At 39.7% G+C, this 13677-nt stretch overlaps 1 protein-coding gene across 8 annotated transcripts in view; it reads right to left on the bottom strand.

The window, feature by feature from the left end:
- Positions 1 to 13677, bottom strand: part of LOC109888042 (neurexin-1a) — a 790431-nt gene that overhangs the window by 428602 nt on the left and 348152 nt on the right. For all 8 annotated transcript variants that reach the window (XM_031835175.1, XM_031835176.1, XM_031835180.1 and 5 more), the window contains 4 exons: positions 6850 to 6993; positions 6400 to 6637; positions 6108 to 6298; positions 20 to 193 (listed from right to left, as the gene is read on the bottom strand). In XM_031835175.1, coding sequence (XP_031691035.1) covers positions 20 to 193; positions 6108 to 6298; positions 6400 to 6637; positions 6850 to 6993 — 747 coding nt within the window. The remainder of the gene's footprint in view (positions 1 to 19; positions 194 to 6107; positions 6299 to 6399; positions 6638 to 6849; positions 6994 to 13677) is intronic.

Genomic DNA, 13677 nt, shown 5'->3' with positions numbered 1-13677 from the left:
TGTGTTAGGGTGTGTTTACCTTCGCAGCCCCTCTCTATCTGGCCGACACATGCCAGGGCATCTGACATCAGGTCCGGGAGGCGTCCGTTCAGGTCCACCGATGCTAGGCAACCCTGGAAGCCTTCCTTGGCGTGAACTAATTTGGGAAGCTCCTTGTATGTCTCTTTGGCCACGCCACCTATATACAGGTCGCCTGTGAAGGACGGGGGAGGAAGAAGATGAAGACTAGTGGCATGTCAAGAAATTCAATCTCCAGACAAGCAGCGTATAGGAAATAGCTCTCTGGTTGAAGTCTTCCATTATTAATAGGAATGAAGAAGATGAGGTGAATACACATGAGGGGGCAGACAAAGGGACAGGAAGTGTTAATATGTCACTGGTGAGGTGACTATTCAGAATGAGAAAGGAAGAGAACAGACAAATGGATTGGTGCTGTTCAGTAAAACAACCCTATACACCAAGTCACTGTGCTCCGTCATATCCTCACATGATCTCTCCTTGCTATGAGAATGACACTCAACTACTTATTTCCCCAAGACGTAGCTGCATGCCCACTGCAAGACCTCTCCATCACAGATGACAACTCCACGGTGTCCCCTTCCCAGAGCGCAAAGAACCCTGGCGTGATCCTGGACAACATCCTGTAGTTCTCTGAAAACATCAAAGCAGCGACCCGCTCCTGCAGGTTCATGCTCTACAACATCCGTAGAGTACGACCTCACCTCAAACAGGAAGCGGCACAGGTTCTAATCCAGGCACTTGTCATCTCCCATCTGGACAAGAGCAACAAGACCATGGTACTTGCCGACAGAGCAGCAAGAAGAACTTCTCCTCTCTTCCTTCAGCCTACACTCAAACCCTACACCCTGACCTGAGTACTACGTTCTGCCACCACACAAAATGTTTTTTTTTTGCAGAAATGCCTTGTGGAACATTTTAACTTTCATGTTCCTTAATAACAAACTTGTATTCCATCAGTAAATATTAATAAATTGTTCAATTTCGGGCCTAGTTGGTTTAGCCACAAAAAAAGTCAGGAACCATCCCTCTAGCCATGAATTGCTGAGATAATGAGTGGGCTGGACATGCCGAGAGATGAGTTTCAGATGGGTCTGCGGTGTAGCATCTTGTGTCTATAAAATTAGCTTATCGTTATGTTTAGATAATCCTTTCTACTGCAGTTTTTAATATATAACGTTAGCAATGGAGAACTGCAAATATGTTGCTACTGCTCTCAATAACATTGCTGCCCTGAATTTATCAGGCGCTATCGACAAAGGTAAGTGGGAAAAAGTTCTGATGTACTACTTTCTGGAGGACGATCGTGTCATGCTGACTCTTTGACTCTGAAAATGTATCAGACGATGAGGAAATCCCTGATTTAGGTAAAAACATTTCAATTGAAGAAGACAATGTAGAGACTTCTGATCACAGTGATGGGGAAGAAACGGCAATCAACAGTTTTGTTGTCACGGAAGAAGTTGACCGAGTTTTGAAATCAGTGGAATGTCTGGTAGAAGCAGAGTATGATAAGGAGATGAATAGATTGATTGCAAATGCAGAGGGAGATGCAAAGAGAACACAGCAGGCTGTTGTAAACACCTGTCTCTGGATGACATCTTCAAATGAAGGGCAAACGTGGTATCCGTGACAGAGGGGGAGAAAGATATGATGATTCTTATGGCATTGCACACAGTCAGTGTGAACCAGAGCGACTTGACAAAACAGATCAAGCAAGATGTACAAACAAAACGGAAACGACACAGGACGTCTTATTTAATGAAAGGGGTTGCAGTCTGCCATGAAGCATTCATCCATCTATACGGGTAAGAGTCTAGCTACAGTTTCAGATATTATACGTTTCTAATTTTGTCAGAAAGTTATTTTCGTTGTAAATGAGCTGACTGTTAGCTAGCTAGCTGACGTTAGATGGCTGGCTTGCTAGCTAACATTATGTGTATGATCTGTGTAGTAATGTTATCTCAGAATGCCATTTCACATTGCTAGTTTTAGCCTAGTGTTAGCTAGCTAACGTTGAACCTATTTGGTTAACTTTAGCTAGCTATGACAATCGGTTTGTATTGCTAGTACTCGTTGGATTGGGATTATGGTTCATTGTTTAGCTAGCTATCTACATGTCTAAACAAAAAGACACAAAGTTAAACTGTTAGCTAGCTAGCTGACGTTAGATGGCTGGCTCGCTCGCTAGCTAAAATTATGTTTATGATCTGTGTGTAGTAATGTTATCTCAGAGTTCCATTTCTCATTGCTAGTACTCTGTGGATTGGGATTATGGTTGTTTAGCTAGCATGTCTAAACAAAAGACTCCACTTCGCCAGATGATTACATGACCCATCAATTTAGCCATGTGTGTCTAACAGAGATTATAGATATCTAATGTATAATAATGCTAAAATATTTGTATCTGGAATTTGTCTTTCAGCATCAATAGAACACGCCTGACTCTCCTCCACCACTCATACAAGGAGAAGGGTCTAATGCCGATGGTTGATGACAACACTCGGTATGTAAGGCATAAACAACACATTGTGACTATTGAGTTTACCTCCAACATGATTGGCACTACTTTTATTGATCTCACATTATTTCTGTATTTTCCAGAGGTATATGTAGTCGGGATGTGGAGAAAATTGCTACCCCACATCTCAAGCACTAAGCAGGCAAATGGCTTTCACGGAGCTATGCAAAGAGAAATACTTGATTGATGAAGGAATGTCATTCAGCAAAGGCAGCAGCGTAGTCTTCAACTACATGTACTATTTCTTCAACAACTACAGAGTTTGGGAAACACGTGTGTACCTGAATTGTGATAACTGCAGTCGCCAAAACAAGAACACATTTGTGCTCTGGTATTGTGCCTGGCGGACCATGCACAAGCTCCACCACAGTCTGGACCTTCACTTCCTGATCACAGGCCACACCTAGTTTGCCCCCGACTGGTGCTTTGGCCTCATCAAGCATCGCTTCAGAAAGACCAGAGTTAACACTTTGTCTGAGATTGCTGGTGTTGTGAAGCACTTCAGATGAATATATTTTTTTGCATTATATGAGGTTATTCTTCCTCTGGGAGGTGAATTGATGTTGTGCAAGGTTGTAATGTCTTCTCAATTGTTTTAGTTATTTCCTGTTTAACAGCTTCGATGCTCTGGAGACTGGTGTTGTTGTCACCAAGGAATGTTCGGACTGAGTCGGGACCAGGTTTCAGCTGCTGCGGAACGATGACATCCTTCCTCCCATAGATGGTCTGACTGTACAAGCACCAACTGGACTGGACACAGCTAGACAACCTTATCTTGTTAAGATGATCAGTGAGTTTTGTGACGAAGAGGCTATGGACATCACATACCCTGCACCAAAGTCAAGGGCAGCACAGAAACAGGCTCTCCGAATATAGATTCCCTTGTTCATGCATGGTTCGGACTGGGGGTGAGTTCTCAGTCATAAGCACTGTCTCTAGTCACATGACTCTCCCCTAACACACTACTATTTATGTTTTTATCCTGCTGCTCAGCCACTTTACCCCTGATTGTATGCATATAACTATCTACCTCATCTGTCAACAATATCACTGATGTTGTTATTGATATTGTTCTTGTACATACTGTATATTTTTTTCTTTATCTTAACAATATCTATTTCTGATATTGCTACTATGAAAGCAACCATTTCACTGTACTGTTTACACCTTCTGTAGAGACCATCCACTTAGCAAGATGTGGCTGGGTGTTATAGCATTTCTTTCTCATGACCCATCAATTTAAACTGGGAAGGCGTCATCTAATATTAATTGAATATTGTTATCTGGCCACTTTCTGTTTTTCTGGAATTTTTTCACTTTTAGTCATTATCTTTGCTACACTCGTCACTGTTTAGCACATGACCTCACAAGTGAATCCTTATAGAGATGGGTGGAGCTGGCTTAACCTCTGGGATATTTGGGACGGTAGTGTCCCACCTCAACAACAGCCAGTGAAAGTGCAGGAAGCCAAATTCAAAACAACAGAAATCCCATATTCCTGAAACATACACGTATTTCACACCATTTTAAAGATACACTTGTTTTAAATCCAGCCACAGTGTCCGATTTCAAAAAGGCTTTACGACGAAAGCACACCAAACGATTATGTTAGGTCAGTACCTAGTCACAGAAAAATACAGCCATTTTTCCAGCCAAAGAGAGGAGTCACAAAAAGCAGCAATAGAGATACAATTAATAACTAACTTTTGATGATCTTCATCAGATGACACTCATGGGAAGTAATGTTACACAATACCTGTATGTTTTGTTCGATAAAGTTCATATTTATATCCAAAAGTCTCAGTTTAGATTGGCGCGTTACGCTCAGTAGTTCCAAAATACCCGGTGATTTTGCAGAGCCACGTTAATTTACAGAAGTACTCATAATAAACATTGCTAAAAGACACAAGTGTTATGCATGGAATGCATAATCTGACACAGCAACCGCTGTGTCAGATTTCCAAAAAGTTTTACCAAAAAAGCACACCATGCAATAATCTGAGAACTGCACTCAGACAACAAAACAAGCCATACAGATATCGGCCATGAGTCAACAAAGTCAGAAATAGCATTATAAATATTAACTTACCTTTGATGATTTTCATCAGAATGCACTCAAAGGAATCCCAGTTCCACAATAAATGTTTGATTTGTTCGATAAAGTCCATCATTTATGTCCAAATAACTCCTTTTTGTTTGCGCGTTTAGTACACAATCCAAACTCACGCGGGCAAGTCCAGGCGAAAGTTCAGAAGAAAAGTCATATTACAGTTCGTAGAAACATGTCAAATTAAGTATAGAATCAATCTTTAGGATGTTTTTTATCATAAATCTTCAATAATGTTCCAACCGGAGAATTCCTGCGTCTGTAGAAATGCAATGGAACGCAAGCCAACTCACACGTGAGCGCATGATCAGCTCATGCCACTCTGGCAGACCTCTGACTCATTCAGCTCCCATTCCCCCCTCCTTCACAGTATAAGCATCAAACAAGGTTCTAAAGTTATAGGTCAGTACATCCAGGTCAGTATATACAGGTCAGTATACACGTTGTTGATATGTAGTGGAATCCTTGGGATGTGCAATATGACCCCAAAGACACTGTATATTCGATAGGCAATGACTTGAATAACTACAAACCTCAGATTTCCCACTTCCTGGTTGGATTTCTTCTCAGGTTTTTGCTTGCCATATGAGTTCTGTTATACTCACAGACATCATTCAAACAGTTTTAGAAACTTCTGAGTGTTTTCTATCCAAATCAATAATATGCATATATTAGCAACTGGGCCTGAGTAGCAGGCAGTTTACTCTGGGCACCCTATTCATCCAAGCTACTCAATACTGCCCCCAGTCCCAAAGAAATTAAGAGGATGTGAACGATTCTGAATAGGTGTAGACCAACGAGAGCTCTCCAGTAGTAGTACCAAAACATTCAAAGGCCATTTTCTCAAAAGTGAGGTTACAAGTTTATCAACTTTCAAAGCAGAATTACTTTCCCAATTTTCCTCAAATGCAGCGTATGATAAACCATTTTGTAGCTCTGTGTCTCTGCTTTTATCCAATGTAAAAAACACAACGAATCAAGGTGGTCGATCACATATGTGGCTTTCTCACCTAGCTATGTGTGCACTCTGGATAAGAGAGTCTGCTAAGAAAAAAAAAATGTTAAATATACTTTATACACAGTTATAGACCAGTGTGGAACTACTGACCCCTGCTGGAAAAAAGCAGGTACTGATATAAACTGCATACACTTCTTGTCTAGAACTGACAAAGGGCCTTGAAGCATGCAGCTGTTCCACGATACATAATAATAATAGTAGTAATAATGAAGGGCCTTGTGATACAGTAATTCCAATAACAAGACTCTGACTGTCAACTGTAAAAGACTCCATGTCCAACAGCAGACCAGAAACCTCTGTCAATACTGTACCCCAAAACCATAACAATAGTGACGAACACTGTCCAACAGCAGACCAGTAAGCTCCTCTGTCACTCTGTACCCATAATGTCACTCTCCGTCACAGTAGATAGTAAAGTAAACCCCCAGCCGCAGGCAGCCTACCTTTCAGGTCCAGGTTCTTGGCTCCCATGGTGGTCTGGGTGGTGATCTTGGTGTCGATCTTGACGGTGTGGAGGTTGTTAGTGTCTCGTGAGATCATGACGTTGTGCCAGTGGTTATCATTCAGAGGCTTGTTAGAGTTGCCCTTGATCAGGTGAGCTCCGTTCCCCAGGTCTGATACGTAGTGCAGGTAGCTGGAAAAAGTCAGGTAGTGACATGAATAATGATGCAGACACACACACACTTTCCTTCAATATGAATTACTATTCTATACAATTTGTCGTGACAAACCTACCCCTTGACCAGCTCGACCACAATGAAGTCGTTTCCATCCCCGCTGTTGAACAGTATGAGTCCATCTGATGAGGTGGTCTTGAACTGGAAGAACAGGTGCATAGAGTAGTAGGCCTGGAGAGTGGTCAGAGCAACGTAGCTCAACCGAGACTTGAACGTGACAGGGTCGGCAATGATGTTCTTGAAGCCAATCATGGCGTTGAGCTCACAGTAGTCAATGTCACCATTCTTACACAGGTCTACAGAGAGAATAGAATAGATACTTTATTGATATTTCTTTTGACCGAGAACAGAAACACATTGTGAAGCACAATTCTGCAATGTACCTCCAGAGAGAATGTACCATCTCTGCCTTGCTCAAGAGATCAATACTTTTCCATCTCCTGGCACAGGACTTGAACCAGCAACCTTCCAATTACCGACATGCCGCTCCAACCTAGGGGCAACCTACCTATATAGGCCATGCCGTTGAAGGAGAGGCTCTGCAGGTGGCCTATGAAGTTAGAGGGCACCAGTGAAAGGAACCTCTTCTCCGTCACGATGCCCGTCTCAATGTTGTGGAACTCTAACTGGGTGTGGTCACCTGCCATTTGACCTATTGATTGACAGGAGTGAGTGTGAGAGGGGTGAGGGGACATAGGTAGGGGGAGGTCATTCAAACAATGGGTTTATACACAAAGGGCTGGCTTCCCAAGACTGATTAAGATTAATCGTGGACTACCAAACTTGCTCAATGTTGAAATACATTCTCGTCTATGTATATGTTTATGTGTAAGCCCACCTCAGCCACTCCAGTACCCTGCACATTGAGTATGACCTGTATATACTGATTTGTAAATATTGACCTGTAAATATTGACCTGTATATACTGACCTGTAAATATACTGACATTATATGCTGACCTGTGTATACTGAACAGTGATTTATGCCCTGTATATATTGTCCTGTAAATATTGACCTGTACATACTGACCTGTATCCTGACATGTATATACTGAACTGTAAATACTGACCTGTATATACCGACCTGTATATACTGATCTGTTTATACTGATCTGTTTATACTGACCTGTATATACTGACCTGTATATACTGACCTGTATAAACTGATCTGTTTATACTGACCTGTATATACTGATCTGTTTATACTGACCTGTATATACTGACCTGTATATACTGACCTGTTTATACTGACCTGTATAAACTGATCTGTTTATACTGACCTGTATATACTGACCTGTATATAATGACCTGTATATACTGACCTGTATATACTGACCTGTATATACTGATCTGTTTATACTGACCTGTATATACTGACCTGTATATAATGACCTGTATATACTGACCTGTATATACTGACCTGTATAAACTGACCTGTATATACTGACCTGTTTATACTGATCTGTTTATACTGACCTGTATAACCTGACCTGTATAACCTGACCTGTATAATGACCTGTATATACTGACCTGTATAATGACCTGTATATACTGACCTGTATATACTGACCTGTATATACTGACCTGTTTATACTGATCTGTATAACCTGACCTGTATATACTGACCTGTATAATGACCTGTATATACTGACCTGTACATACTGACCTGCATATCCTGACCTGTACATACTGACCTGTACATCCTGACCTGTACATACTGACCTGTACATACAGACCTGTATATACTGACCTGTATACTGACCTGTATATACTGACCTGTATATACTGACCTGTATACTGACATGTTTATACTGACCTGTATACTGACCTGTATACTGATATGTTTATACTGACCTGTATACTGATATGTTTATACTGACCTGTATACCGACATGTATATACTGACCTGTATACCGACACGTATATACTGACATGTACTCTGACCTTATTAAACTGACCTCTATATCCTGACCTGTATATCCTGACCTGAATATACTGACCTGTATATACTGCCATGTACTCTGACCTCTATATTCCGACCTGTATACTGAACTGTTTATACCGACCTGTTTATACTGACCTGTATATACGGATCTGTTTATACTGATCTGTTTATACTGACCTGTATATACCGACCTGTTTATACTGACCTGTTTATACTGATCTGTTTATACTGACCTGTATATACTGACCTGTACATACTGACCTGTTTAAACTGACCTGGATATACTGATCTGTATGCTGATATGTTTATACTGACCTGTATATGTATATATAATTATATACTGACCTGTATATACCGAACAGTAAACTGACCTGTTTTTTTATTTTATACCTTTATTTAATCAGGCAAGTCAGTTAAGAACAAATTCTTAATTTCAATGATGGCCTAGGAATGGTGGGGTAACTGCCTGTTCAGGGGCAGAACGACAGATTTGTACCTTGTCAGCTCGGGGGTTTGAACTTGGAACCTTCCGGTTACTAGTCCAACGCTCTAACCACTAGGCTACCCTGCCTATATACTGACCTGTATGTACTGATCTGTATATACTGACCTGTATAACCTGACCTGTATATACTGACCTGTATAACCTGACCTGTATAACCTGACCTGTATAACCTGACCTGTATAACCTCACCTGTATAACCTGACCTGTATAACCTGACCTGTATAACCTGACGTGTATAACCTGACGTGTATAACCTGACGTGTATAACCTGACCTGTATTCTGACCTGTATATCCTGACCTGTAAATACTGACCTGTATATACTGACATGTATATACTGACCTGTATACTGATATGTTTATACTGACCTGTATACTGATATGTTTATACTGACCTGTATACTGACCTGTTTATACTGACCTGTATACTGACCTGTATACTGATATGTTTATACTGACCTGTATACTGACCTGTTTATACTGACCTGTATACTGACCTGTATACTGACCTGTATACTGATATGTTTATACTGACCTGTATACTGATATGTTTATACTGACCTGTATACTGATATGTTTATACTGACCTGTATACTGATATGTTTATACTGACCTGTATTCTGACCTTTTTAAACTGACCTCTATATACTGACCTGTAAATATCGACCTGTTTATACCGACCTGTTTATACCGACCTGTTTATACCGACCTGTATATACTGACCTGTATGTACTGACCTGTATGTACTGACCTGTATGTACTGACCTGTATATACCAACCTGTTTATACCGACCTGTTTATACTGACCTGTATATACTGACCTGTATATACTGACCTGTATGTACTGACCTGTATATACTGACCTGTATATACTGACCTGTATATAATGACCTGTATATAATGACCTGTATATACTGACCTGTATATAATGACCTGTATATACTGACCTGTATATAATGACCTGTATATAATGACCTGTATATAATGACCTGTATATACTGACCTGTATAAACTGACCTGTATATACTGACCTGTTTATACTGATCTGTATAACCTGACCTGTATATACTGACCTGTATAATGACCTGTATATACTGACCTGTATATACTGACCTGTATATACTGATCTGTATAACCTGACCTGTATAATGACCTGTATATACTGACCTGTAGATACTGACCTGTTTACTGACCTGTACATACTGACCTGCATATCCTGACCTGTACATACTGACCTGTATATCCTGACCTGTACATACTGACCTGTATATCCTGACCTGTACATACTGACCTGTTTATACTGACCTGTATACTGACCTGTATATACTGACCTGTATACTGACATGTTTATACTGACCTGTATACTGATATGTTTATACTGACCTGTATACTGATATGTTTATACTGACCTGTATACCGACATGTATATACTGACCTGTATACCGACACGTATATACTGACATGTACTCTGACCTTATTAAACTGACCTCTATATCTTGACCTGAATATACTGACCTGTATATACTGCCATGTACTCTGACCTCTATATTCCGACCTGTATACTGAACTGTTTATACCGACCTGTTTATACTGACCTGTATATACGGATCTGTTTATACTGACCTGTATATACCGACCTGTTTATACTGATCTGTTTATACTGACCTGTACATACTGACCTGTTTAAACTGACCTGGATATACTGATCTGTATGCTGATATGTTTATACTGACCTGTATATGTATATATAATTATATACTGACCTGTATATACCGAACAGTAAACTGACCTGTTTTTTTATTTTATACCTTTATTTAATCAGGCAAGTCAGTTAAGAACAAATTCTTAATTTCAATGATGGCCTAGGAATGGTGGGGTAACTGCCTGTTCAGGGGCAGAACGACAGATTCTGGTCAGTATGTACAGGTCAGGATATACAGGTCAGTATGTACAGGTCAGGATATGCAGGTCAGTACAGGTCAGCTCGGGGGTTTGAACTTGGAACCTTCCGGTTACTAGTCCAACGCTCTAACCACTAGGCTACCCTGCCTATATACTGACCTGTATGTACTGATCTGTATATACTGACCTGTATAACCTGACCTGTATATACTGACCTGTATAACCTGACCTGTATAACCTGACCTGTATAACCTGACCTGTATAACCTCACCTGTATAACCTGACCTGTATAACCTGACCTGTATAACCTGACGTGTATAACCTGACGTGTATAACCTGACGTGTATAACCTGACCTGTATTCTGACCTGTATATCCTGACCTGTAAATACTGAAAATACAGGTCAGGTTATACACGTCAGGTTATACAGGTCAGGTTATACAGGTCAGGTTATACAGGTGAGGTTATACAGGTCAGGTTATACAGGTCAGGTTATACAGGTCAGTAAATACTGACCTGTATATACTGACATGTATATACAGTATATGTTTATACTGACCTGTATATGTATATATAATTATATACTGACCTGTATATACCGAACAGTAAACTGACCTGTTTTTTTATTTTATACCTTTATTTAATCAGGCAAGTCAGTTAAGAACAAATTCTTAATTTCAATGATGGCCTAGGAATGGTGGGGTAACTGCCTGTTCAGGGGCAGAACGACAGATTCTGGTCAGTATGTACAGGTCAGGATATACAGGTCAGTATGTACAGGTCAGGATATGCAGGTCAGTACAGGTCAGCTCGGGGGTTTGAACTTGGAACCTTCCGGTTACTAGTCCAACGCTCTAACCACTAGGCTACCCTGCCTATATACTGACCTGTATGTACTGATCTGTATATACTGACCTGTATAACCTGACCTGTATATACTGACCTGTATAACCTGACCTGTATAACCTGACCTGTATAACCTGACCTGTATAACCTCACCTGTATAACCTGACCTGTATAACCTGACCTGTATAACCTGACGTGTATAACCTGACGTGTATAACCTGACGTGTATAACCTGACCTGTATTCTGACCTGTATATCCTGACCTGTAAATACTGACCTGTATATACTGACATGTATATACTGACCTGTATACTGATATGTTTATACTGACCTGTATACTGATATGTTTATACTGACCTGTATACTGACCTGTTTATACTGACCTGTATACTGACCTGTATACTGATATGTTTATACTGACCTGTATACTGACCTGTTTATACTGACCTGTATACTGACCTGTATACTGACCTGTATACTGATATGTTTATACTGACCTGTATACTGATATGTTTATACTGACCTGTATACTGATATGTTTATACTGACCTGTATTCTGACCTTTTTAAACTGACCTCTATATACTGACCTGTAAATACCGACCTGTTTATACCGACCTGTTTATACCGACCTGTTTATACCGACCTGTATATACTGACCTGTATGTACTGACCTGTATGTACTGACCTGTATATACCAACCTGTTTATACCGACCTGTTTATACTGACCTGTATATACTGACCTGTATATACTGACCTGTATGTACTGACCTGTATGTACTGACCTGTATGTACTGACCTGTATATACCGACCTGTATATACCAACCTGTTTATACTGACCTGTTTATACCGACCTGTATATACTGACCTGTTTATACCGACCTGTTTATACTGACCTGTTTATACCGACCTGTTTATACTGACCTGTATATACCGACCTGTATATACTGACCTGTATGTACAGACCTGTATGTACTGACCTGTATGTACTGACATGTATGTACTGACCTGTATGTACTGACCTGTATGTACTGACATGTATGTACCCGACCTGTATGTACCGACCTGTATGTACTGACCTGTATGTACTGACCTGTATGTACTGACCTGTATGTACCGACCTGTATACTGATATGTATATACTGACCTGTATACTGACATGTGTATACTGACATGTATATACTGCCATGTACTCTGACCTTATTAAACTGACCTCTATATCCGGACCTGTATATACTGACCTGTATATACTGACCTGTATACTGAACTGTTTATACCGACCTGTATATACTGACCTGTATATACTGACCTGTATATACTGACCTGTATATAATGACCTGTATATAATGACCTGTATATAATGACCTGTATATACTGACCTGTATATAATGACCTGTATATACTGACCTGTATATAATGACCTGTATATAATGACCTGTATATAATGACCTGTATATAATGACCTGTATATAATGACCTGTATATAATGACCTGTATATAATGACCTGTATATAATGACCTGTATATAATGACCTGTATATAATGACCTGTATATAATGACCTGTATATAATGACCTGTATATAATGACCTGTATATAATGACCTGTATATAATGACCTGTATATAATGACCTGTATATAATGACCTGTATATAATGACCTGTATATAATGACCTGTATATAATGACCTGTATATAATGACCTGTATATAATGACCTGTATATACTGACCTGTATATAATGACCTGTATATAATGACCTGTATATAATGACCTGTATATACTGACCTGTATATAATGACCTGTATATACTGACCTGTATATACTGACCTGTATATACTGACCTGTATATAATGACCTGTATATACTGACCTGTATATACTGACCTGTATATACTGACCTGTATATAATGACCTGTATATACTGACCTGTATATACTGACCTGTATATAATGACCTGTATATACTGACCTGTATATTCTGACCTGTATATAATGACCTGTATATACTGACCTGTATATACTGACCTGTATATTCTGACCTGTATATAATGACCTGTATATAATGACCTGTATATACTGACCTGTATATACTGACCTGTATATTCTGACCTGTATATACTGACTGATTTTATATCAGACATT

This window comes from Oncorhynchus kisutch, linkage group LG11, assembly GCF_002021735.2.
Source record: "Oncorhynchus kisutch isolate 150728-3 linkage group LG11, Okis_V2, whole genome shotgun sequence".
NCBI lineage: Eukaryota > Metazoa > Chordata > Actinopteri > Salmoniformes > Salmonidae > Oncorhynchus > Oncorhynchus kisutch.
The sequence above is the reverse complement of the archived record's forward strand: the minus strand, read 5'-3'. Positions and strand labels throughout refer to the sequence as shown.